Consider the following 27,412-nt stretch of genomic DNA (forward strand, 5'->3'; position numbering starts at 1 on the left):
CCGTCGGTGTAAAGTTATTTTGTACATGCGTTCAATAATATATCGACACATCATGTATAGTAATTAAAAACACATGATGAGTCACATTCATTAAATGATGTGGCAATGCATTATTGGATGTATGTGTAAAAAAAAATTACATCGACGGTGCACAACAATTAAACTCAAAAATAAAATAAAATATAAACAAAAAAGAAAATGTCCGGGTTTAATATTGGTTACGACGAAAAATCCCGAAATTGATCGGGACAGGATATAGCAGCAGCCAAAACCCTAGCCAATATCACCACTGAAACTGAAACTGAAACACTGTGTATCTCTCTCTGCGTGTATTTGTAGAACAGAACACGAGTTGTTTATTTATATTGATAATTAATCTGATTCTCAGCTCCACAGCTTCTTCCTTCAGATCTCGCCATTTCTACAATGGCGGAATCACTACAATCCCTAGTTTCCCTATCCGAATTGGTTTCTACTTCATCCACTAACCAACGACTTCGAATATTCCAACGTGAAGTCCCTGCGTTTCTCAAATCATCTTCTTCAGGTCAATACTTAACCGATCACACTAACACACTACACTCTTATGTTAACTAAACCTTCACTTCATTTTCTCTTTCATTTTTTATTTACCTATCAGATTGCGATTCGTTACCCTATTTTATTGTTAATTAGAAAAAAATGCACTATCTAATTAATTTATGTTTTGGTTACTTCATTTAGTGTTTCATTTTTGATTTAGCTAATCAGATTTTGATTAATTACTCTATTTGATTGTTAATTAGAAAAAAATGCACTGTCTGAATGCATTTCCGTTTTTTTTTTTTGTTTTTGTAGATGAAATGTCTACAGAGCTTGCTTCGTTATTGACTGATATAATATTTAGAACGGTTGCGATTTACGATGATCGTAGATCGAGAAAAGCAGTTGATGATGTGATTGTTAAGGCTTTAAGTGGAACGGTTTTCATGAAGACTTTTGCAGCAGCGCTTGTTCAGAGCATGGAAAAGCAGTCGAAATTTCAATCTTATGTTGGCTGCTACAGACTTCTCAGTTGGTCGTGTTTACTTTTGAGCAAAAGCCGGTTTTCCACTGTTTCGAAGAATGCTTTGTGTAGAGTAGCTGCGGGGCAAGCTTCTTTGCTTAATATTGTTTGGAGTAGATCTTTTCGTGAAAGAAGGGCTTGCAAGAAAAAGATTTTCCATTTGTTTTCGAAGGTTTAGTTCAACTGTAGTTGTTTTTAATTCAATAGAATGTTAATGCCGTGTTGCTCATTTAGTTTTATATATCAGTGAATTTAGATATATATGCTTGTTTTGCTTTCAGTCACCGGATATTTATAAAGTCTATGTACAAGAAGTGAAAAATGGCCTAATTCCTTATAAGGATGGTCCGGAATTATTGTTGTTGTTGTTGGAGTTCTCAACTAGGTCACCCTCTTTATTTGGAGAGTTCAAGGTGAGTTGGTTGTATTCTTAAATTTTATGTATTTTTGTTTACATGAGAGTGATTTCCATCTTCTAGGTTCTAATACAATTCTCTGTACTTCACAGTCAGCTTTTCTTGATATTTATGTTAATGCAATATTGAATGCAAAGGAAAAGCCAGTAAAGAGTCTCATTGAAGCATTTCATCCACTGTATTTGCAAATGTCACATGAAGATTTTGGAATTATTGTTTTGCCGGCTGCTGTTAAAATGCTTAAGCGCAACCCGGAGATTGTGTTGGAGTCTGTTGGAATTCTTTTGAAGTCGGTCAACCTTGATTTGAGTAAGTATGCTGCGGAAATTCTTTCAGTAGTACTAGTACAGGCTCGACATGCTGATGAAGGGAGAAGGGATGTGGCATTAGCTATAGTCAGGAGTCTGAGCCAAAAATCCAGCAATCCAGATGCGTTGGACACAATGTTCAATGCTATCAAATCTGTTATTAAAGGTATGAAATAACCCTATGCTTGTGTTTTTAACTTGTTAATGATGTTATCTTGGTTCTTGATTGACTGTGTTGATGGTGCCGTTTAATATATTTTGATACGTGTTTCATTCTAAATAGGTTCAGAAGGGAGGTTGGCCTTTCCATACCAGAGAGTTGGAATGGTGAATGCGATGCAAGAATTATCTAATGCACCTGATGGCAAATACCTCATCAGTCTGTCTCAAACAATATGCAATTTTCTTTTATCATTCTACAAGGATGATGGTAAGCACGGTTACACACTAATATTCCTCTTAATTGTTTCTTTTTTCTATTTTTGCCTTTTTAACTCAAAGGACAATGGGACACAGTCAAAACTATGAACATTCCTCTCCGAACATGTTCAAAGAGATTTGCAAAAGCCACTAACTTTCGCACAATCTTGGCATCGAAAAGCCTTTAAAATATATCATAAGAAACCTACGAAACTTTTCTCAGGTCAGGACCACATTCAATTTTTACCAGAAAGAGTTGAATGCTTTCTTTTTAGATCTTTACCTATCACACGAAGTTAGCAGAAAGAGTTGTTTAACGTCTGGGATTATGTGTCATATTTACAATGCTGTTAAATGTCTCAGTCCAAACTGAGGACTTGACCCTAGAAGGATTATCGATTTGGTATTTGTCATTGTTCTTAATGCTAATCAATGGACAATTGTGGCAGTATGACCACATCATTTCAAAGTTTATTCTTTTTGGTCAGCTCTCCATCTATATTTACTTGTGGTTTGTATTTATGGTGCATTTTGACATGCTTTAGAAAAACTGGATCTTTAAGATATACCTTTTTATTTTTAATTTGTAAACCACATCGTTTAACACCTGAGAAATCTAAAAATGTTTTTTTCTGTTTTGTTGTTGTGTATTTTTTATCAAAAGCTTATTTTATTTTCTTCAATCTTTGAAATTTCTAGATGCATTTTTTTAATTGCGAAGAACTTTATATTTGAAATAAATCCCAAACAAACATGTCCTCATATATGCTTCTGGTTCATGTTCCACTCTGGATTGGCAGGAAACGAGGAGGTTAAAATTGCGACTTTGTCAGCTATAGTTTCTTGGGCGGTTAAATCTACAAATATTATTCAAGAGAGCTTAGTTTCCTTTTTTGCTTCTGGTCTCAAAGAGAAGGAAACTTTAAGAAGGGGTTTTCTGCGTAGTCTACGTGCTATATGCAAAAATGCAGATGCTGTCTTAAAGGTGACTTGTCAGCTGTTAATTAACTATCCTTTGTTGTCAATTTATTGCATGCATACTATGGAGGCTTCATCCCCTTACATTCCAGCTAAATATTTTCAGATGTCATCATTGCTTAGCCCTCTTGTTCAACTTGTAAAAACTGGTTTTACCAAAGCAGTGCAACGATTAGATGGCATATATGCATTGTTATTAGTTGGGAAGATAGCTGCTGTTGATATCAAAGCTGGTAACTATTAGTGTATTCAATGTACTTGAACTTAGAGCTATAGCTTAGTTTTGTTTGATTTCTTTTGCCAAGATTTTTCGTTTGTTCATGTTTGTTGTATTTCCCTAGATGAAATATTGGTAAAGGAAAAAATGTGGTCTACCATATCACAAAATGAACCTTCACTCGTGTCCATTTCCATGGTAATCACTCTACTAAATTTTGTATTAGCATTACCCAGGCTATATTCTAGATGTCTAAAAATGTGCTATACAGGCATCAAAGCTAGCAGTTGAAGATAACATTGCTTGCGTTGATCTTCTTGAAGTGCTTCTTCTCGAACATTTACCACGGTAAAATTGCATATACAGTGCCAAAAGATCAGGAGTCAAGATCCTCTCCATTTTGTATCTCCATTTATTCTCTCCATTACTATAGTTTTGAAGCATTTTAGAATATATTTTAAATAATAGGACCCACAAAGTGTCGCATAATTGCATTTATATTTCCAAAACTTGAGTAATTGCAAAAATGGAGATGCTCAAAAATGGAGAGGATCCTAACTCAAAGATCAGACCATAATTTATGTCTTATGAGTTGTATGTTTGATTATGTTTTGTTTTGTGACTTTGTTCTGCAGTACATTATCCAACTTCTCAGTCAGATCGCTGTTACAGGTAAAACTATTTGTATTTAATCAGTTCCTTTATTGACTGGTGTTTATATTGACTCAGTTATCGTTAACTTCATGCAGTTAATGATTTTTTTTATATGCCATCCGAAGTGGGATATTCGAAGAATAGCTTATAATGTTGTTAAGAGGATTATTTCTTCTGTCCCACAATTATCTGAAGATCTTTTCTCTGAATTTTCAAAGTATCTTTATTTGGTTGAGGAGAAAATTTCAGCTTTAAGAATAAGGTAAATAGCTTGTTGTACACAAATCTCTATATTTACAATTTGAACTTGTGTAGGCTTGTTGAAGTTTTAGGGTTTTAGATAAGAAGATCGGTAAGAAAATGAATACTGACATTATGATTAAGGTTTGAGATGATAAATTGACGATAGAGAAGATTGACCCTTATTTATACTAACACTGTGTGAGATAAGCATTTCTAATTAGTTATATGTTGTAATTAGCCAACAGTGTAACAGCTGCAATTAGGCACATGTAAAAATAGAGTGCTACATCAGCTTAACCGCCTCAGAGTTAGTTAGATCTGAGTGCAGGTTATGCCGTCAACCTACAAAGCTTTAATCTTAATAGAAATATTTCCTTCAGGGAAAGAAAATAAAACAAGGAGATTATATAAGGGAGGGGCTAGGCTGTTTTCTCCAGAACTACAGCAGGGCTAGGATGATTATTTTAGTGTGCTGTGGGACTAGGATGATTATTTTGGTGTGCTGTTTGACTAGGGTGATTCTCTAGGACTGTGGTGAGCCACAGATAGGAAAGGAGGCTTGTGCAGTTGTGCCTGTCTTGCAAATCTTATTCCACGGGAAGCCAACCATCTGTTTTTGAAATTAAATTTTCTATGATTTACTGTTGTTTCTTATGGCTTCTTATCAATGATTCTAAAAGTTTCTCATGCCATTGCAGTGACACTAAAAACATTAGTCTATTTTTGCTGTTTTGTTTTTTGAGCTCTCATGTTTGAATACGCAGTGACACTGATATTTCTTTGGACCCTCAAGTTCCATTCATTCCATCCGTTGAGATTTTGGTAAAGGCTCTACTGATGATGTCATCTGCAGCTATGAAAGTTGCTCCAGATTCATTTGTCAGATTAATACTTTGCTCACATCACCCATGTGTAGTTGGTAGTGCAAAAAGAGACGCTGTGTGGAAGGTACTACTTATGTTTTGTCTTATTCTGCTACATGATACTCTTTTTCACTTATGGTTCTATTTTCGGTTTCTAATCGATTTATGATCAACATATAATCTAGGAGTTCATTTGAACAGAAAGAAGACTGGTACCTTGTCCATGTAAACTTGTTATAGGTTGCAGTAGTGTTTAAATATTTGTGTGTTATTGATTGTATCTACTTTGGTAGGATGTGTTCGCATTATAATGTGGATAGTTGTATGCATATTGGTTTTAGTCTGTTTTTGTACTCTCCATACTCCATATCTGATATCTATCCTTTCCATTTTATCTTTAATAGATCATTTTGCCTTAGTTTTTCATTGTGAAGGATGTATAATATGCCATATCAAGTGAGATCAATGCTTATTGTGAGAGATGAGAGGAATAAATAACGACCTTCAGATCAAAATAAACAGACCAGATTTAAGAGGTTCCTTTACCTCTTTTCTTATTCTCTCTCGCAAAGCAAATGGTTTTATTGAATTAGAGACCTTTTTTTTGGACCAAATTAAAGACGCTTGCTTCTTACTTTCTTAAATTCCAGATTGGGCAGGCATGTATTTTTTAATCCTCGAAGACTTGAAACCCATTTATAGTTGGTTATCGCCATTAAAGACCCCTTCTTTCTTCAACTCCATATCGGGCAGCCATTGCTTTTTTAATCAAGTTGAAATCCATTTGTAGTTTTGTTTTATGTCAATTAAAGACCCCTTGTTTCTTCAACCTTAGGTAGGTTACAATTTTTTAGCTTAAATTTTATACGTAGTTTGTGAACAATTCTGATTTTTAAATTATAGTAAATAGATAAATGGGTTTGTTTGTTCTTGCAAAGACTTATCTTCGACAATTTTAGCACCAACAAGAAAAGACATGTTCATTTTTTTTTACTCAAAGAAAAGATGTATTAATGAAAATAAAAAATCTGCTAGAGGCACAAAAAAGCAATATCCTCTTCGGTAATATCCCCAGAATACGTTATTTTCTGTGTTTTTCCTCTCTTTGGGTCGAGTGGTATAGGCGTGTAGCAGTATTAAGCAACTCGCGAGCAATTTTAATTAAACCTTTTAATTAGGTCCGTTTATTTTGATCTAGGGGTTGTTATTTATTCCTCCCATATCTCACAATATGACGCCCCTCTCACTTGATATGCCCCCTATATATATAATATAATATTTTGGAACCCACATACCAATACTCTTCTAATCAAAATTGCAGTAATATTTAACCATTGTAATGATATAGATTGGAATTTTACATGTTTGGAGCACACTTTTTTTGGTAAAAAAAAAAGCATATAAATATACAGATCAAAGAAAGTCATATTACATAGGCAGACAGTGCATGTCCATATTTTGGAAGCCAATTAAACCAAGGACCTTCATAGAAAGTAGATCCCAATTAATAATTTAGCCCCTTTTCTACCAAGGCCCTTAAGTCTTATGGGAATTTGTGCCTTAATGGGAGGAAACATTTTATTTTAATTAATATACTAAAAACAGTAGATATTTGCTCCAGGTGGAGGTAATTGTAGGAAAGTTTAAAAGTAAATAAGCAGCTGCTTCATAGTTAAAGCCGTCAAAATCACCATAGGAGAGAGGACTATGTATGTCTTTACTCTTTAGCCAATACATAAATAACATACTTGCTCTCTTTATATCTTTATTTTATTTTAGTTTTTATAGAATATAAATATTTCAACATCTTAAATTTTGGGCTGGACCTAACTCAACCTTACAAGACCGGATTGTAAGGCGAGGATTACCCCCACTTATAAACATATCTTCAGGCCATCTCTCATCAAATGTGAGACTTTTGCTTAGCACTATGGGGCTTGGTGCGTGGATATAAATGGTGGGTGACCTACTGAACTTGGAGAGGCTTTGATACTATCCTATAATTTTGGGTTGGGCCTAACTCAACTTTACAAAATTGACTTGTATGGTGAGAATTGCCCCCACGTATAAAATATCTTCAGGTCATCTCATTCAATGTGAGATTCTTAACACAACAAAATATTTTTATAATTTTTTCTTTGACGTGTGTTTGAATGAGTAAACTACTCCATTTGTTATGAGATGTTGATCATTGTTTTTACCATTTGGAAGTGTAACTGTAAATTGCATTTCTTTGCATGTCTAATAATATACATGGTGATTAGATCTTTACTCACCGTCTTTAGTGTGTTGTAATTTTTTTTTTGTTGGTTGGTTGACTTGTTTCATTCTTTTTCCAGAGGCTGTCTAAGTGTCTGCAAGCACATGGCTTTGATGTAATTGATATTGTGTCTGCTAATGTCGTAAACATTGTACAGGTAATGAACTGCAAATCTCTGGTGGATTTGTTCATGTTGGTAGAGTAGCTGATGTTTGATTTGAATCTTATGAAGGGATTAATATATTAAATATCTAAATTTTCTTTTCCCTTATACTCTGGCAAAATCTAGTCACCTGCTCATATGATTATTTTTGTTTCTTTTGGTTGAATCTAATATTTAATTGCATCATTCAAAATTTCTACCTATTGTTTGGGGATGGTACAGTTGTAGCACCATAGAATTGGCTATATACTCTATTGTCTAATTATGTGCATTTGATAAAGTGACATTCTAACTCATGGATACTTCATTTTTCTATTTTGTTTGTCTATGTATTTTGTCTTGCTTTGTAAATCGTCTACTTTTGTCCTATTGGTTTGACCACAATTTCATGTACTTTGTATCTCTTTAGGAAAGGTTAATTTTGTATGCTAACTGGTCAGATGGTATGTTGTATTGCAGGTCTTACTGGGACCAATGGGTTTGAGGAGTGTTAATCCACTAGAACAAGAAGCAGCAATATCATCACTGTCCAACTTGATGTCTATAATCCCTGGAGATACATATACAGAGTTTGAGAAGGTTGACATATTATTCTATATTTATAGTTTGTTTATTGTTCATTTGGAGATAAACTTCTAAGAATGTGATTGATCTGTCAATATGAATTCTTATCGCTGACTACTATACTACATATTCCTGATGCCAGCATTTGCTAGATCTTCCTGAGCGGTTTTCTCATGATGCACTTTCAGAGAATGACGTCCAGGTAATTCACATACCCCTCATACCGAACACAATAGGACTTAATGTGTGGATAATACTAGTGGCCCTTAAACGGATATAAATAGACTTTAAAACAATCTTAGGTTTTTGGGTAGCTAAATCCCACAAAAAACCAGCTTGCATGGCGAGTCATGGTTTAGCTTTATAAGCTCTATTTAGGCCTTGTCTCTAGCTAATGTGGAACTTGTGATTATGACTTTCAATTTCATTAGTTTGTTTTTTTTTTGTTTTTAGTAAAAGAAATATAAAAAAAGTAAATGGGGAGTTTATTTATTCTTTTAATTCTATTTCTGAAATGAACTCAGGAGGGAGTTTTCTCAATATACAGGGTAGTTGTCTCTTGTTAGTCTGTTATAACAAACTGCTAACAACAAAAATAATTATCTGATTCTGTTTATGTCGACTATACAATGAGCATAACAATAATACCAATTTGCCTATTTTTGGTTACTTGGTTTCAGATCTTTCATACGCCTGAAGGAATGCTTTCTACTGAGCAAGGCATTTATATTGCTGAATCTGTTGCTTTTACGAACACAAAACAAGCAAAGGGCCGTTTCCGGATGTATAATGATGAAGATGGCTTGGTACATCTAGTTTTTTTTTCTTCCTGTTTTCTTTGCTCCATTCCCAGTGAGTTTTGTTTAGGTATGTTCTGTTTCTTTGACCAGGATCATGCCCAATCTAACCATTCAATGAAGAGAGATCAACCTAGTAGAGAAGCGGCTGGCACAGGGAAAAAGGACACTGGGAAGGCAACAAAGAAGGCTGGCAAGTGTTCCACTTCTATTGGTCTGAAGTTTGTATTTTTTTGACTTTGAAGTTTGCATAAGATGGTTTTGATTGACAACTGCTTGTGATTCATTTAGACAAAGGGAAGACAGCAAAGGAAGAGGCAAGAGAATTGCTGCTTAAGGAGGAAGCTTCAATACGTGATAGAGTCCGTGAAATACAGAAAAATCTGTCTTTGATGCTAAGAACTCTTGGAAATATGGCCATTGCTAACTCCATTTTTGCACATAGTAGGCTGCCTTCAATGGTATTGGAATGCTTCCTACTAATATAATTAATGCCACTTGAACTAACTACTAACTCAATATTTTGTTAAATTTGCAGTGCATTTATTGAAGCATTCATTTTTTTTATTTCCTACTGTCTATTCCTTTTTTATTTGAGTGTAATAACATATTAGTGCAATTCTGGTTTAAATATTTGTCAGGTCAAATTTGTTGAACCTTTACTGCGATCACCTATTGTAAGTGATGAGGCTTTTGAAACCCTGGTGAAGTTATCAAGATGCACGGCTCCTCCTCTATGCGATTGGGCCCTTGACATTTCCACTGCCATACGTCTAGTTGTGACCGATGAAGTTCACCTTCTGTTGGATCTTGTTCCATCATTTGCTGAAGAGGAAGTCAACCAAAGGCCATCCCATGGCCTTTTTGAGCGAATTATAGATGGCTTATCCACTTCTTGTAAATCAGGAGCCCTCCCTGTTGATTCTTTTTCTTTTGTATTCCCTGTAAGCAGTTATACTTTCAAACTCAATTTAATCAATTTAGCAAGGCTTCTGTGTTTCTAATTCTATTTCTGGATAGATAATGGAGAGAATTCTTCTGTGCTCAAAGAAAACAAAATTTCATGATGATGTGCTTCGCTTAATTTACTTACACATGGATGCTCATCTACCTCTTCCTAGGGTTCGAATGCTATCGGTAATTTTTCTTACATTTCATGCTTTATTGTCATCTGTTTTGTTTTACCTATTGCTTTCCATCTTATTAAAACTATTTTCTGTAGGTTCTTTACCATGTCCTTGGTGTTGTTCCAGCTTATCAAGCATCAATAGGACCTGCTCTAAATGAGCTGAGTCTTGGTTTCCAGCCTCACGAAGTTGCTTCTGTACGCATGCTTTTCTCTATTTGCATTGCTCTCTCTCTGTCTGAGTTATGTTTCTCTATAACAATGCTTACAGTAGTTCTCAATTTGTGATTTTAAAGGCACTTTATGGGGTTTATGCAAAAGATGTTCATGTGAGAATGGCATGCTTGAATGCCGTCAAGTGTATCCCTGCTGTTTCTAGCCGTTCTCTACCCCAGAATACTGAGGTTGCAACAAGTATATGGATAGCATTACATGATCCTGAGAAGGTTTGCCCCCTTGTTCCCTCAAAATTTACAAGGTCCATTCTTGCTCTTTCAATTTCTCTTGTGCACAAGGAATAAACTGTGGCTTTGTAAAACGTGTGATATGATTTATTGGCTTATTTGTTTTTAATTCTATTTTACTTTAGAGTATAGAAAGAAACTAAGAGGCTTGGCTTGCCCACTTAGTTGAGTGAGAGATATCATTAATAAACTAAGAGGCTAATTTACTCAAATGCAGTTACAGTAGCTTTTTATTAATTAAGGTTTTAATGGCTTTCTTATTCCTTGTTCAAAAACTTAAATTAATAATTACTGATAATTTAAAACAAAGTAGCACTTATATCGTTAATTATATTTTCCTGGTAAAATTAACTTACAAAATTCATTGAATAATGATTTGTGAGAAACTAAATATAAGCCAATACTCTAGTTATGATTTCTTTGATAATGGTTTCGGGAGGTTCTCATTCACTTTGTATCTCTACAGAGGCTCTTATTTAATGCATTTGGAAAGTTCAGATTTCTACTTCTGTATATTTTTCCTACAATTCCTTTAACTCCAACTATATTATGACGACTAATTTACCATGTTCAACATTTCAGTCAGTTGCTGAAGTGGCAGAAGACATATGGGATCATTATGGGTTTGACTTTGGAACAGATTTTTCGGGAATTTTCAAAGCACTTTCTCATGTTAACTACAATGTCCGCCTGGCAGCTGCTGAAGCTTTAGCTGCTGCGTTGGATGAACACCCAGATAATATACAAGTATGCTTGCTTATAACTTTAACACATCGTTGGACATTTTATCTCATATCTACTAATATTTTTCAGGAGTCCCTTTCCACTTTATTTTCACTGTATATTCGTGACATGGGAAATGGAGATGACCATGTTGATGCTGGTTGGCTGGGTAGGCAAGGTGTAGCATTAGCACTACATTCTGCTGCTGATGTGTTGAGAACAAAAGACCTACCCGTTGTAATGACATTTCTAATATCAAGAGCACTGGTAATTTATACTGCCATTTTTGAAAAATTACATTACAATTTTCAAACTGAAACCTACTTTCATGCTGAATTGCTCACATTTGTGGTCTGTTGAAGTTATATAGTTAGTCTTAGTATAGAGGGAGAAATAGGATTACTCATGATTGATGTTATTGTAGAAGATATAGCTCTATTTCGTATTTATACTGATACTATACTCTTTATCATCCTCTTCAGTGAAACACATAATGCTATATAAAGATGGTTTTACAAACTGAAATATTAGAAGATAGTCTTACTCTAAATTAATTAGGATACAGCCTTGATTTTAAAAGAAAACTTCAATATGTTCAAACAGAATCAACACCTTGATTAGGATAAATATTTTGTATGAATCAAAAATGAATTTTTTTAGTGAGATAATTAAACTTCATTAACCTGTTAATATCTGATATAGCTAATTGAATCCATTTTCTGTACACAAACACCCCCCGCCACCCCAATACAGACTCATACTCGAATTTTTTTAAATTGAATCCTTTTATTGCTATGAAGATTTACAGACTACAAATAGTATAATACTACTAAACACACAAGGGGAACTTGGAAAACATTATATAAAGACCTATATACCATAAACCTATGCCCAAATACATTAGAAGTGAAATATAATGCAGCAAGTTCTGACGAGGAAGTTGAATTATTAAAAAAAATTCTAATGCTTGTTACTTTCTGTAAAGGAAGTATAGTACCATAATAATAGAATCGGCCTAAATTTAAAACTAAATGTTGAGGATCTATGATCTTCACAGTTATGCATTGTTGATAGTAGTGTTTGTATCAATTCTGCTAGTGAACTTTTATCATGTTCTGTAGGGTAATTTTTGAAGCAAGTATTTATTTAACATTAAATGGAAAATAACTTTTGACTGTGGGGTTGATTTGATTTGCAGGCTGATCTAAATGCTGATGTTAGAGACAGAATGATTAATGCTGGTATTTTGATCATTGATAAAAATGGAAAAGACAATGTCTCATTGTTATTCCCGATATTTGAGAACTATTTGAACAAAACGGTGAGTTCCATGTCATATTGGAGATACATATTGCAAATACTCCTCGTGTGATTTTTCTTTGTCTGTAATCCGACAATTCATATATAGGAATTATAGGTGATCATTTGTTAATAGATTCTCCCAAATTTCTTAGGCACCAGATGAAGAACAGTATGACTTGGTTCGCGAGGGTGTGGTTATCTTCACCGGAGCTCTGGCAAAACACTTGTCCAAGGTTATTACTAAAGTCCCATTTTTATGGATTGATTTTTGGTTTTAGTAGCAAGTTGAATTTAAACTTTTATATAATATTTATACTCCTGTTTGAGCAGGATGACCCCAAGGTTCATGCTGTTGTTGACAAATTGTTGGATGTTTTAAACACTCCTTCAGAATCTGTTCAACGGGCTGTTGCTTCCTGTCTATCACCATTAATGCAGTCAAAACAGGTATGCAAGAGCAGTGTTATTGTTATCATTCAATGCATTTAGTTCTGTTTCCATGGAAGATTATTAGGTGGATCTTGACAGGAGTTTCTCTATTTCTTCGCATTATATAAAAATGGGGTATAAAAATCCTTGTGCATAAACGTTGGGATCATATGTTATACTCACACCAGCAATAGGTTCAATGTGAATAGGTCATGATGTTTGGTCTTTTGAAACATTTACATACTTATGCAGTAGTTAGGGGTGTGCATGGTCGGATAATTTGACAAACCAAACCATATCCAAACCGAAACCATTTAATTGGATTTGGATTCATAACCATAACCATATTTTATTATAAACCGGTTATAAAACTGGTTATAAATTTGGTTATGGATATATAACCAGTTATTTTAACCAAACCAAATTTAAAAGTGGTCATTTTTTAAATCCAATTTTTAACCGGTTATTTTTAAATCTGATAAAAAAAATCAGTTATTTCATTTTAAAAACTGGTTTTAAGACAATTTAAAAAAATCTTTTTTTTTTGAAAAAAATCCAAATTTAGTAAAACTTGCGTAAAAAAAATAGTAAAGAAATCAGAATTTTATACATAGAATAAATTCCTATATTTTATTTGGATAATGTAATTGAATTTCCTTCATTTAATTTTATTATTTTAATAAAATCGGCCATAAACCCAAAAATTGACCGAAAAACCAAAAAAATCGGCGGAAAAACCTAAAATCGGCTGAAAAACCTAAAATCGACCAAAAGCCCTAAAATCGACTATAAACTCTAAAATCGGCTGAAAACCCAAAAAATCAATCGAAAACCCAAATATCGACCCTAAACCCAAAAAATCGGCCGAAAAACCTAAAATCGGCAAAAAACCCAAAAATCGACTATAAACCCAAAAATCGACTGAAAAACGAAAAATCGACCGAAAAACGAAAAAATCGACTATAAACCCTAATATCGGCCGAAAAATGGGTTTATAGTCGATTTTAGGTTTTTCGGCCGATTTTGAGGTTTATAGCCAATTTCAGGATTTTGGGTCGATTTTAGGTTTTCGGCCGAGTTTTTTGGGTTTAGGGACGATTTTAGATTCTTCGGCCGATTTTTTGGATGTTGGCCGATTTTGGATTTTCGGTCGATTTTTTGTTTTTCGGCCGATTTTTTAGGTTTTCGGCCGATTTTAGGGTTTATAGTCGATTTTTGGAATTTTGGCCGATTTTATGTTTTTCTGCCGATTTTTCGGGTTGCCGTCCGATTTTAGGGTTTATAGTCGATTTTTTGGATTTTGGCCGATTTTAGGTTTTCGGCCGATTTTTTGGGTTTTCGGTCGATTTTTGGTTTTTCGGCCAATTTTAGGGTTTATAGTCGATTTTTTGGATTTTGGCCGATTTTAGGTTTTCGGCCGATTTTTTGGGTTTTTCGGTCGAATTTTGGTTTTTCGGCCGATTTTTTGGGTTTTCATCCGATTTTAGGGATTATAGTCAATTTTTGGAATTTTGGCCGATTTTAAGTTTTTCGGCAAATTTTTTAGATTTTTGGCCGATTTTAGGGTTTATAGTCGATTTTTGGGCTTTTGGCCAATTTTAGGTTTTTTCTGCCGATTTTTCGGGTTGCCGGCCGATTTTAGGTTTTTATATGATAATTAGCGTAAAAAAAATAGTCAAAAGTTTCATATCAAAAAATGAAGAAATGCGCAAAAAGTCTAATCCAATGGATTTGGACATGGATATGGACATTTAATTAAATAACCGGATTTACATAATGGATACCCAACCATTTTTAGAATGGTCTGGTTAATATCTGTTTCCAAATAACTGGTTATTTGGAGTTGGTTTTGGATTTGGATATAATCATATCCATATGACCGGATATTTTGCACACCCCTAGCAGTAGTATTTTGCTGATAGTTATACTTGAACCACTTGGCAAATTCTTGCAGTATCCATGTCCTTGTTTGATAGCAATTCCATTTTGTAAAGAGTTCAAATTTGCTTGTTATTCTGTGCACAACTTCATCAAATTTCATGGCAATTTCATATGATTAAATTTGCCATACGTTTTCTGGATGTTTACTGAATTGAATGTTTTGTTATTTTATTTGATATCTTCCATCATTAGGATGAAGCAGCAGCTCTTGTTACTCGATTGTTGGATCAGATGATGAAAAGTGAAAAATATGGAGAACGCCGGGGGGCTGCTTTTGGACTTGCGGGAGTGGTTAAGGGATTTGGCCTTTCTTGCTTGAAAAAGTATAAGATTGTGATTATTCTTCAAGAGTGTCTTGCTGAAAGGTTGGAGTGTTCTTTATTAGTATTTTTAAACGAATGTCTATCTTCAAAATTCCCAGCAGTGGATGGAGTTTCAAGAAAAAATGTAGTTTATTTTCTTTTTAACAGTCCCATGGCCATTGATGTTTAAGAAAAGGAAATATACCTGCCTTAGATTCTGTTATTTTCAAACTACAGGAACTCTGCAAAATCTCGTGAAGGATCCTTACTTGGATTTGAATGCCTTTGTGAAACGCTTGGAAAACTGTTTGAACCGTATGTTGACAAGTTTTTGACCCATTAGTGATTGATTCTTTATGTAGTTTTTTTATGGTTTTATATTCTTCTCACTGTGATTGTTTCAGGTACGTGATCCAGATGTTACCATTGCTTTTGGTTTCCTTCTCTGATCAAGTAGCTGCAGTTCGGGAAGCAGCTGAATGTGCGGCCCGTGCAATGATGTCTCAACTTAGCGCTCAAGGAGTGAAGCTTGTCCTTCCATCTCTTTTGAAGGTGATTGGCGTTGCTTATAATTATGAATGACAACAATTTTTGTGTGCAGGTCTAGGTTCACAATATATAATACATTTACACTATACAGTGATTAGTTATACACATTTTTTATGTAAATTAATAATTTATTGATTAAGCAATACCTCTCAAAATTTATAAGATTTCATCTTCTCAACATTATTAAGTTATAAAGGTTTTCTCTATGATGTTTGTGACATTTACTGTGCTTCTATTGCAAAGAACTATTCAATAGTTTTTATATTTGCTCCCAGGGTCTTGAGGATAAAGCTTGGAGGACAAAACAAAGTAGTGTACAATTACTTGGCGCTATGGCTTACTGTGCTCCTCAACAGTTGTCTCAGTGCCTCCCTAAAATTGTACCAAAATTGACTGAGGTATTAGAATTAGATTAAACAATCACATTATGACAAGTATGTTTCTTGTAATTTATTGGTTTCATTACCTAAATCTATTTCTTTATTTGAAGGTTTTGACTGATTCCCATCCTAAAGTCCAGTCAGCTGGGCAAACGGCCCTTCAACAGGTTAGCCTTGGTATTACTTGCTGCTTGGATTATTGGTGTGTTTTACTTACATTTTTTATATATTCCTCTTTAGGTTGGAAGTGTGATAAAGAATCCAGAAATATCAGCTCTTGTCCCTACACTACTTAAAGGACTTAGTGATCCTAATGAGCATACAAAATATTCCCTTGATATTCTTCTCCAAGTAGGGTTTACGGCATGTACTTTGGCGGTTTAAGTCTTATATTGTGTTGCCTTTAATCTGATACCTTTGATTGCAGACAACCTTTGTTAATTCGATTGATGCCCCATCACTTGCATTGTTGGTACCAATAGTACACAGAGGATTGAGGGTACGGAGTGCTGACACTAAGAAGAGAGCTTCACAAATAGTAGGAAACATGTGTTCCTTGGTTACAGAGCCTAAGGACATGATTCCATATATAGGATTATTGCTCCCTGAAGTCAAAAAGGTACTTTCTCATGTTAGATTTTACAATAGCTGTATTGGCATTGACCCTTTGTTCATTTCATGTTGATATCATGAGGCCAGGTTCTTGTGGATCCTATCCCAGAAGTTCGGTCAGTTGCTGCTAGAGCCATTGGATCCCTTATAGGAGGAATGGGTGAAGAAAATTTCCCTGATCTTGTCCCATGGTTGTTTGAAACTCTGAAGTCTGATAATAGTAATGTTGAGCGCTCTGGAGCGGCTCAAGGCCTGAGTGAGGTCAGTTCCCCCACACCGTCTTCGGTTATATTTTTTAAGCAACTTGCAAATTTATATAGTTACCCTTGGCTTCTATCATCATGAACAAATTCTTCCAAAGGCTTAAGCTGTTAAGTAAAAATACCTGAATTGTTTTATATTACATTTCTAAATCACTCGTTCACTCAAATGCCCCTTTTGCCTGAAAAATGGACAATGCACAAGCAGCATCCTCGTGCTAATATTTAACATTTAGTTGAAGTGGGTCTTGAGGCCATGTTCAAATTGGTGGAAAAGGATGGAATGATGTTAGGTTCAATTTTTTGGATTATTCAAAAATTGCTTGCGCTATTTAACGTTTTTTTTTTCTTTACCTCCACTTGGGTGATATGGGATGGAACTGATCTTTCCCCCATTCAATCATAAAACTATCAAAACAATATAATGGAAGCCTCATTATCATATATCCAAACATAGCTTCATCAGCACTATCTGTTATACTATTAAATACTAACACCTAAAACAAATATGTACTTTGATTAATGAAAATTGAAAAGAAATTGTGAAGTTGTTATCTGAGTTAAATACTTGTGTAGTACCCGACTTGACTATTTATCACATATTAGTTGTGATCAGAATTTAATATAGCATCACTCTTTGAAGATGTATTTTACCTTGTTTAATTTAACCTATTTGTTGTACTCCTCCATCACTTGAACAAACTTCAGGTCTTAGCTGCACTTGGTGTTGCGTTCTTTGAGCATGTATTGCCAGACATTATTCGAAATTGCTCCCATCAAAAGGCATCTGTTCGAGATGGATACTTGACACTGTTTAAGGTGAAACAATTGAAGTGGATTTTTATTCTCATTTATAATATTTTTGAAGATTATTTTTTACCGAAGATTGTTTAATCAACTTTCCCAAATATTTTAGTATTTGCCACGGTCCTTAGGAGTCCAGTTCCAAAAGTATCTTCCCCAGGTGCTGCCTGCAATCTTAGATGGTATGATACTTTTCTCTTTTGGGCCCAGTAATTTGCATTTAATTCTGTTCACGGTCTGTTATATCTAAATTTAACAAATTCCATATTTTTTAAATCTTTTTAGGTCTTGCTGATGAGAACGAATCAGTCCGTGATGCTGCACTAGGGGCTGGCCATGTCTTGGTCGAACATTATGCAACAACGTATGTTTATCTTTGTTTATATGCATCACATTGTCTATGCTTCTTATTGATCTTGATTTTAGTAAAATGTGCATGCGTGAAGTTAAATGCAAATGAACTATTGAATTATTCATGTTAGAGATATTGCTTGGTTTGCTATTTCTTGGTACACATTCATGATGAATGCTGCAGATTAGGTTGCCCTGCTATTAATTTTTTTCTGCTATTAATTTTTTTCTGCTATTAATTTTTTTTCTTTTACATTTTCACAGGTCTCTACCTCTGCTCCTACCAGCTGTTGAGGATGGCATATTTAATGATAGTTGGCGTATTCGACAGAGCTCCGTGGAGCTATTGGGGGACCTATTATTCAAAGTATGCAGTGGTCTTATTACAACAATTAAATCACGGAACATGATTTGATTCATGAGCCAATTTATTCCTTTCAGGTTGCTGGAACTTCTGGTAAAGCTTTACTTGAGGGGGGAAGTGATGATGAAGGTTCTAGTACTGAGGCTCATGGACGTGCCATCATTGAGGTTCTGGGGCGTGAAAAGCGTAATGAAGTACTTGCTGCACTGTATATGGTTCGAGCAGATGTTAGTTTGTCAGTACGTCAGGTAATGATTTATCTGCTCATCACTTTTTTCTTGACAAGGTTCATTATGATCTGGGAATATAAATCTCAACAGTCAAAACTGAATGCTTCTTTTCTCAGGCTGCATTACACGTGTGGAAAACTATTGTGGCAAATACTCCAAAGACTCTTAGGGAGATTATGCCAGTTTTGATGGATACTTTAATTGCATCCCTTGCATCTGCATCATCTGAAAGGCGGCAGGTATGCACTTAAATATATCTGTTTCAACTTATGTTCAGTCACAGTTTTCAGAAATTATATGTCCCTATTGTTGATTTTCATATAGGTTGCTGGACGATCACTTGGTGAGCTTGTCAGAAAGCTTGGTGAACGCGTGCTTCCCTTGATAATCCCAATTTTATCTCAGGGTCTGAGTGACCCTGACAGCAGCAGAAGACAGGTTAGAATAGTTTGTGGCATTCAAATCAATAAAAAATATACAATGGACAGACATATCAAAAGCCAATAGCTCATGTTATTTGATACAATTATAATTTGCTTGGAAGGGTGTATGTGTTGGTCTGAGTGAAGTGATGGCAAGCGCTGGTAAAAGTCAGTTGATGACCTTCATGACCGACCTCATCCCCACTATTCGGACTGCCCTTTGTGATAGGTATGTGTATTTTAATGTGTTCACAAATTTTTGAATTTTTTATACTGCACTATCTTATATTTAGATGGATATCTTTACAGTGAGCCTGCAGTTCGTGAATCAGCGGGCTTAGCCTTCAGCACTCTGTACAAGGTTGTCCTTTTTACTCTCTGCTTGATTTTCTGTGTTCAAGCTTTTGCTAGTGGCATCTGACATTAAACCTAAATGTTTTACTATACCTTATCTCTGAACAAATTGCAATGCAGAGTGCTGGAATGCAAGCTATCGATGAGATCGTTCCGACTCTTCTACATGCATTGGAGGATGATGAAACTTCTGACACTGCACTTGATGGCCTTAAACAAATTCTGAGGTAACATGTGTGGTGCTGTTGTTGTCATAGGCTCATGAATAGTGAATCTATTGTTTCTACCAACTTGTCAATTGACTAACTATTATATTTTCTTTTTATAGTGTAAGAACAAGTGCAGTCTTGCCTCACATTCTACCCAAACTGGTTCATCCTCCATTGTCGTATGTGTCTCTATGTTTTGTTCCTTTGTTCTGGATGCTTTATCATTTGCATTTTAATTAAAAAATTGCTGGTACATGATCAGTGCCTTCAATGCGCATGCTCTGGGGGCTTTAGCAGAGGTTGCTGGGCCTGGTCTTGACTTTCATCTTGGTACTGTGCTTCCTCCTTTGCTATCAGGAATGAGTAATGTTGACCAGGTAGAAAATACACATAATTTGAAGATAATACATCTTTATACATCCTATTTGCAATTTAAATTTGACTGTTTCATGAGCCTTTGTTCTATAGAATGTAGAGTATTATTTATTATTTAATCCTTTTTTGTTGATTGTTGAAATTCTAGGAGGTTCAAACTTCTGCTAAGAAGGCTGCCGAGACAATAGTCTTGGTTATTGATGATGAAGGTGTTGAGCCACTAATATCAGAGCTTGTGAAAGGTGTTAGTGATAGCCAGGTATATGCCTTGTAATAACCACTGGATTTTTTAATTTTCCTCAGTATTTAGTCCTCCACTTTTATTTATTTATTTATTTATTTTATTTTTGACAATTTATGTAAACAGGCTGCTGTCAGAAGATCCAGTTCATATCTGATAGGATATTTCTTCAAAAACAGCAAGTTATACCTGGTTGACGAAGCTCCAAACATGATATCTACCCTAATCATTTTGCTGAGTGATAACGATTCATCTACTGTTACTGTAAGCTGAATTAGTTGTTAATATTATTATACTTATATACCCTGTTGAAATCGAGTATGATATTTATAATTTGATTTTCTTAAGGCTGCTTGGGAAGCTTTGTCAAGGGTCATTATTTCGGTACCCAAGGAGGTACTCCCTTCATATATAAAACTAGTTCGTGATGCTGTATCCTCGTCCCGAGACAAGGAACGAAGGAAGAAGAAGGTAGAGCTGTAATTTTGAAAATTATTCCTTATTGTGGTTTTTGGATATTGTCTTCTAATTTCTTAATGGCTATTTTGACTGTTGCTAATGCTTGTATTTTTTATGATCACTTTGCAGGGAGGACCAGTTCTCATACCTGGATTTTGTCTTCCTAAATCACTGCAGCCCATATTGCCAATTTTTCTCCAAGTATTCTTTTTCTTTACTTTGAAATTTCTGCATCTTGTTTTGTATACCTTATGTGTTTTCTACTCTAAGTTACTTGGTGATATGTACCAACAGACAATAAGAACAGAACTGTATTCAGTATATCAATGAAAAAGAAGTTCTGTATCTGAATTATATAACAAATCCTTTGCATAGTGATTACAATAAAGAAAATATTTAAAACTAAATGAAAGGAACCAATGCAACTTTAAGAGTGATATGTCGGTCCCATACCCCACCTATTTAAATTCCAGACAAAACTTCTCTCCTCTCTATCATGCTTATACTACAAATCTCCTCTCCCGTACATATTCATGCCCTTGCCACCATTGGAATCACTGTTCACCAATCTACGCTGTCCCTAAATCTTCCGCCAAGATCAGGAGTCACACTCTTTCTATGTCCGCTGACAAAAAATCAGACTCCACGTGTGGCGGTGCCTGCAACCTCCTTTCCAGACAATTCTTCCTCCAGTCGGCGTCGACTCTCCTCTCTTCTCTGTTGCGGGAGAGAACGTCCTCTATAATAGTTGTCAGAACTGAGTGATCTCATTTAGCTGTGATTTACTTGACGTTTGTAGAACCTGAACACTGTTCTCCACATTTAAATTGCTCTGCTAATCTTTCTATAGAAAACCTTTTCATGGGTTTCTCATCAAGTTTAATAAATAATTTTTGCATTGCTTTAATGTCATTTATTCTCAAAAAGGCTTTTGATGGATATAAGCATTGCTGTCTTAATTTCCTTTGCGTGATATACTTCTTGTTGGAAGATTTATACATTAAATTCATTCCATTAAACTTTATGCTCTCAGGGTCTCATAAGTGGGTCTGCTGAATTGAGAGAGCAGGCAGCATTGGGACTTGGTGAACTGATAGAGGTGGCTGGTGAACAATCGCTCAAGGAGGTTGTCATCCCAATAACAGGGTATGTGGTGGTAATTTTTTTTTAATCTAGATTGCTTCTAAATCTCTATATTTTAACTAAGCAAGTTTCAAATAATACCATTTTGTTATTGACTGTTTTCCACTTTACTTTTCCTGTGGTGACATGAAACATGCCTAATCCAGCAATTTTCATCTGAGTCCAATATTTTATAGTTGTAAAAATGTCAAATTATTTTTGTTTCTTTTTGTAACAACTTAAGTTGTTATTGTTTTTGGTTTTATATGGCAAGTGCATCCTTGGCTGGTAGTTATGCATAATTTCACTGCAAGGCACCAGGCGTAGCAGGCTTGCCATTGTTCATGGCCAACTGAAATGCGAGAAATTATTTACTGTTGCTAGGATGTTTGATATTTTATACATTCTGACTTTGAAAATTCCGTATGTCACAGGCCTCTTATTCGCATAATAGGTGACCGTTTCCCATGGCAAGTGAAGAGTGCAATTTTGTCTACTCTGACTATCATGATTAGAAAGGGTGGTATCTCTCTGAAACCGTTTCTTCCTCAACTGCAAACAACATTTGTCAAGTGTCTACAGGATAATACAAGGTTAGTATGATGAGATAATTGATTTTTCCCCTTCATCTATTGCCAGTCTACCATTTGTTTTTCACTAACATTTTAGAAAAGCCTACAATGGATGCCCTTCAATTTAGATTTTAGATTTATGTAGACTTGACTTTGGTTTGTTAAGGAGTGTTTTAATGAGAGAACAGGAATTCATTTTTGTATTGGGTGATAATATTGTGACTTGATTACAATGAATTGCCTCATCACTATATATATTAAGGCTCCCTAACTAACTGTAAGACTTGCAGAGAGCGATTCTTAAACTAACAAATCAAGTGACAGCTGTCACTGTACTAACAGGAAGAGCTGTAACTAGTGCAGTACATTACAAAACAGAGCTACATTTAGTGCAGTACAATATTTAAGTAGAACTAGCTAATGTAATACAATTCTAGAATGGAAGTACAAGTAGTAACTGATCTCACACAAAGGGCCAATTACCCTTTAGTGAGGAAAATAAAGCAAAGTTAATATATGAAATCATACATTAATAAAACCATAAGGGAGAAACAAGCAGATTTAAGTGAATTATTACTGGCCTAGCTGTCTAATATGTAACTGCATCACTATTTTCATAGGTCTTGTTCAATTTACCCGGTTGACTTTTTGGGTCATAGTTTAGTGTTTATTTTCTGTTGTTGGGGGAATATGCTCTGCAAATTAGGCTTGAAAGTGCTGCTATTCATCTAAAAATTGATATTAATTTGGCTTACTTGTTTGCTTTGCCTATTCCGTTATTGATGGTGTAGCAACAGCTTGTATGTACTTTTATAATTGCTTATTAAGTATGTTATTGCAGAACTATCCGTTCTGGTGCTGCCCTGGCCCTTGGGATGCTTAGTGGACTCAATCCCAGGGTTGACCCTTTAGTTAGCGATTTGCTTTCCAGTCTGCAGGTAATTTTCTTATCGATATTCTAGTTTAAGCTTGCTATTATTCTGACTTGAGCTATTGCAAATCTTAAACATGTAATAATGCTGAAATTACTTATCCAATGCAAAAATGTTGGATTTTGAAATATTTTAGGGATCAGAAGGTGGTGTCCGTGAAGCTATTTTGAGTGCTTTGAAAGGTGTACTGAAGCATGCTGGGAAGAATGTGAGCTCTGCTGTTAGAAGTCGTATTTACAGTGTTCTGAAGGATTTAATTCATCATGATGACGATCGAGTTCGAATGTATGCTGCGAGCATATTGGGCATGTTGACACAGGTTTGTAGATTGTTGAAAAGAATTTCATTTACAAACTGTTGGAATTTGAGAGGGAAAAAATAAGTTTAATTTTATAAAAAAAATTAAGCATGCAAATAGCAATCCATAGTCAGATAGCTACCGAGGTATTTTATTTATAAAAAAAAAAACCAAGTTTGCCTTGCAAGATATTCTCTTAACAGAAACCTTCAGCTATTATAAATGACTTGTAACCATAAAAAAATCTATTATAACATCCTGACAGACTGAAGAAGGTTTTAGTACAGCTAAGCAGTATACATGCTACGGATATATCTTTAGCTTTATATATTTCCATCTCAATCTTATTTCTGTATTTGAATGTCCATTTGTTATTCTTCAACTTTGTTTTAATAGATACAATTTTCCTGAGATGTGGTGGTGATAATTTTTGTTTCTTGATTATGTCGTTATCATTACTATCATAATCATTTTATTATGTCATTACCATTAGCATCATTTTATGTATTCCTCATAGTTGCTTAATTCTGCTTCATTGATGGATTATGTCGTAATTATTTTTTTCCTGATTTCTCTGTAATTTAACTGCAGTATCTCGAAGCAGATCAATTCACAGAGTTGATTCAGGAACTGTCAAGTCTAGCTAATTCAGCACACTGGCCTCCTAGGCATGGTTCCATCCTTACAATCTCTTCCTTGCTCTATCACAATCCAGCTCCGGTTTTCTCGTCTTCCTTGTTCCCAACTATTGTCGATTGCCTTAGAGATACATTGAAGGATGAGAAGGTGTGTGAATCAGGAACTATTATCTTGTTGGTGCACAAGTCCCTCAAGTTGTGCACCATGCACAAGTCACCGAAAACACTACAACGAATATGAATTTTACAAAATTCACCGTTGGATTGAAAGTTTATATCGTATAGATCATCCATAAATATTTTTAAAAAAATTGAAAATCATTTGATATGTTATTGAGACCTATCAAAATTAACGGTTTATGGATTTTTATTAAATATCGTTAATCTTGATGGGTCCCAATAACATATCAAATGATTTTCAAAAAAATCAAAAAAATTTATGGATGATCTAAACGATATAAACTTTCCATCCAACGGTAGATTTTGTAAAATTCGTATTCGTTATAAAAATATCGAAGACTTGTGCACCATGCATCACTTAATCAAGTGGTGCATGTTAGACAAAGCCTTATATATATATATATATATATATATATATATATATATATATATATATATATATATATATATATATATATATATATATATATATATATATATATATATATTGGTTAAGTAGCCTAGTGACTAGAAGTTCCACCCTTAAGGTGGATAAGTGGGATGGCCGGGGTTCGAACCTCGGCCCCTTGCTTATATAATGCAATGTCCCTACCAACTGAGCTACACTCACGAGACATTATCTTGTTATATTTCTTACAATTCTCATTTCTTTCTTTTTTCTGTATAACAGTTCCCTCTTCGTGAAAGTTCAACCAAGGCATTGGGAAGGCTGCTTCTTTATAGAGCTCAAGTGGATCCTTCCGACCCAGTGCTTTACAAAGATGTTCTTTCATTGTTAGTTACATCCACACGTGACGAATCCAGTGAAGTTAGAAGAAGGGCATTATCTGCTATAAAGGCTGTTGCCAAAGTATGAATTTGAGCATCTTGCCTTCTCTAGAACATTATTGTTAAAATTTTATATTTCTCATTAATGAAACATTGCAGGCAAACCCTTCCGCTATTATGTCACATGGCACGGTTATTGGCCCTGCATTAGCAGAGTGTTTAAAAGACACAAATACCCCAGTTAGACTCGCTGCAGAACGATGTGCTGTACATGCCTTCCAACTAACAAAGGGTACATTTTCCTGCATTTTTTTATATATATGCTCTTTATCCTATATTCTTACTTTATTGCCTGTCAATGTTGATTATAAGAATGTTTTCAACTTCTATTGACCATTGAAAAAGGATGACAAGTTAAGTTCAGCGTCTAACCTTGAAATCATTAATATAAATAAAGAATTAGAATCTAATCAAACTGTTTGTTTTTTTTCCCACCTACACTACCAACAATGTGCTCTACCATAATGTGGTTCTCCTTTCATATTTGAATTATCAGTTTTTTGAATCAAAATCCTTTGGTTAGTTTGTTAATGATTTATTTGTTTCCTCAGTTATGAACCATTTTTATTCAGAATCCTAGCTTGCCTGAATATCTGTTTGACAAACTTGAAATGGCTTATTACACTATCCTAGGCCTACTGAACCAAAATAGCTCAACGTTCTTTCCTTTCCTTTTCAGATCATTCTTGTCTTTGCATGTCTACAAAAAAAGGCTTTTTCCACCAATATTTAAATACATCTCTACCTTAGCAACCAATAATTGGAATGCATACATGCTTCTTACTCTCTTGTATGGTTTTGGGTTTTAACAGGTTCTGAAAATGTTCAAGCAGTACAGAAGTATATCACTGGCTTGGATGCTAGACGTCTATCAAAGTTTCCTGAAAATAGGTACTTATATTATCAAACATGCATTTTCATAAATGATCACTTTAGGAGAGAAATCTAATTTTTTTAAGAATGGGGGAGGAGGAATATTATTATTTATTTACGGGGTGGCACTACTTCATACATTTCTCAATGGGATTCGAACTGTCCATTTGTACTACAAATCTAGGCAGTCACACTCACACCACTGGATGCACTAACACCGCTAGGTATATTTCATGGAGAAATGAAAATGACATACAAAAATATGCTCACCACTTGAAAACAAATCATATACTTGTAGCGTTTTGAAAAAATTCTCTAAAAAATTGAACTACTTACTACCATTATGGCTGAAGTTCTGTTCAGTATCAGAAATTATTCATGTATTTCTCTCATGGTTGCCTTTCCTGCAATACAGTGATGATAGTGGAGACAGTGACGAAGATATGTCAACTAGTTAAGAAGTTTGTATTTCATTTCACTTGAAAAGGTGTATACGGAATATCAATCGACAACCAAATGTGTAATCGCAGCATATTAGAATCAAAGATATAGATAGGTATACGCATCGCAAGGCTTATAACCCAATTTTTTCTGCCTGGGTATTTGATTGTGTTAATATAATTGTAAATCATGCGGCAAATTGTCTGTAACAATACTGTTGTTTTTAGTACTAATTCAATTTTGGTGGTAATATGTATTTTGTTTTTCTGTAATATATTTGTGTTCATACGTCAATCACGAGGCCTTTTGCAATTCCACATCCATCATTGCAGGTTCTATTTTTTCCATGCCTATTTTTTCAGTATACTTAATTCACATAAAAACTTATTTATTTGTATAATCTATTCGTATTAAGTAAAAAATAAGTCAATCCAAACTGTCCTAAGTATAGCTACTTTAAATTAAAATTTGAAAAAAGTTTTTTCTTTTGCTTATCCTTCTTTTCTCTTTCATTCAACACCTTAATAGAAATGTATTCACATCAATCTATTAGATTGAGTGACCTTACGGGGTCTCCTAAAACTACATAAAAGAGAAATCGATAATTTAAATGTTGATAAATTAAACGAGCTTTGAGAGCCATGAAAGAAGACGTACACGCCACAAATTATCATTCATTTTAGCATAAATTTTACTTGACACC

The 27,412-nt window shown here is 34.6% G+C and overlaps 1 protein-coding gene across 3 annotated transcripts; it reads left to right on the forward strand.

Moving 5' to 3' along the window:
* The first annotated feature begins 204 nt into the window (after positions 1 to 204).
* On the forward strand, positions 205 to 27,003 carry LOC123889624 (protein ILITYHIA). 3 transcript variants are annotated; one of them, XM_045939042.1, is made up of 60 exons: positions 205 to 547; positions 838 to 1,217; positions 1,327 to 1,458; positions 1,554 to 1,935; positions 2,053 to 2,199; positions 2,990 to 3,174; positions 3,274 to 3,400; positions 3,509 to 3,582; positions 3,656 to 3,732; positions 4,020 to 4,056; positions 4,134 to 4,300; positions 5,046 to 5,229; positions 7,484 to 7,561; positions 8,027 to 8,146; positions 8,274 to 8,333; positions 8,812 to 8,937; positions 9,022 to 9,121; positions 9,220 to 9,389; positions 9,570 to 9,872; positions 9,949 to 10,065; positions 10,151 to 10,252; positions 10,351 to 10,500; positions 11,101 to 11,265; positions 11,332 to 11,508; positions 12,440 to 12,562; positions 12,696 to 12,776; positions 12,874 to 12,990; positions 15,106 to 15,278; positions 15,453 to 15,530; positions 15,620 to 15,767; positions 16,040 to 16,162; positions 16,255 to 16,311; positions 16,385 to 16,495; positions 16,572 to 16,763; positions 16,844 to 17,017; positions 17,725 to 17,835; positions 17,933 to 18,002; positions 18,106 to 18,184; positions 18,436 to 18,538; positions 18,613 to 18,783; positions 18,882 to 19,004; positions 19,090 to 19,203; positions 19,310 to 19,416; positions 19,497 to 19,548; positions 19,662 to 19,768; positions 19,870 to 19,929; positions 20,013 to 20,127; positions 20,274 to 20,384; positions 20,493 to 20,630; positions 20,715 to 20,837; positions 20,955 to 21,026; positions 21,859 to 21,971; positions 22,382 to 22,540; positions 23,361 to 23,457; positions 23,588 to 23,770; positions 24,341 to 24,535; positions 25,238 to 25,417; positions 25,495 to 25,627; positions 26,208 to 26,286; positions 26,684 to 27,003. In XM_045939042.1, exons 1-60 carry the CDS (start codon positions 427 to 429, stop codon positions 26,724 to 26,726), a joined length of 7,896 nt encoding a protein of 2,631 aa, XP_045794998.1. In that variant the 5' UTR covers positions 205 to 426; the 3' UTR covers positions 26,727 to 27,003. The 3 variants fall into 3 exon arrangements, with proteins under 3 accessions (XP_045794998.1, XP_045794997.1, XP_045794996.1); XM_045939041.1 differs by having other exon boundaries at positions 211 to 547; positions 9,022 to 9,142; XM_045939040.1 differs by having other exon boundaries at positions 217 to 547; positions 11,101 to 11,508.
* Positions 27,004 to 27,412: the final 409 nt, after the last annotated feature.

The sequence above is a fragment of the Trifolium pratense genome, linkage group LG6, assembly GCF_020283565.1.
Source record: "Trifolium pratense cultivar HEN17-A07 linkage group LG6, ARS_RC_1.1, whole genome shotgun sequence".
Lineage (NCBI taxonomy): Eukaryota > Viridiplantae > Streptophyta > Magnoliopsida > Fabales > Fabaceae > Trifolium > Trifolium pratense.

Coding starts and splice junctions, on each gene's coding strand:
- LOC123889624 (XM_045939040.1), top strand. CDS start 427: ATGGCGGAATCACTACAATCCCTAGTTTCCCTATCCGAATTGGTTTCT. Junction 3,733..4,019: donor CTTCTCGAACATTTACCACG/GTAAAATTGCAT, acceptor TTTGTTCTGCAG/TACATTATCCAACTTCTCAG. Junction 17,836..17,932: donor GATACTTGACACTGTTTAAG/GTGAAACAATTG, acceptor CAAATATTTTAG/TATTTGCCACGGTCCTTAGG.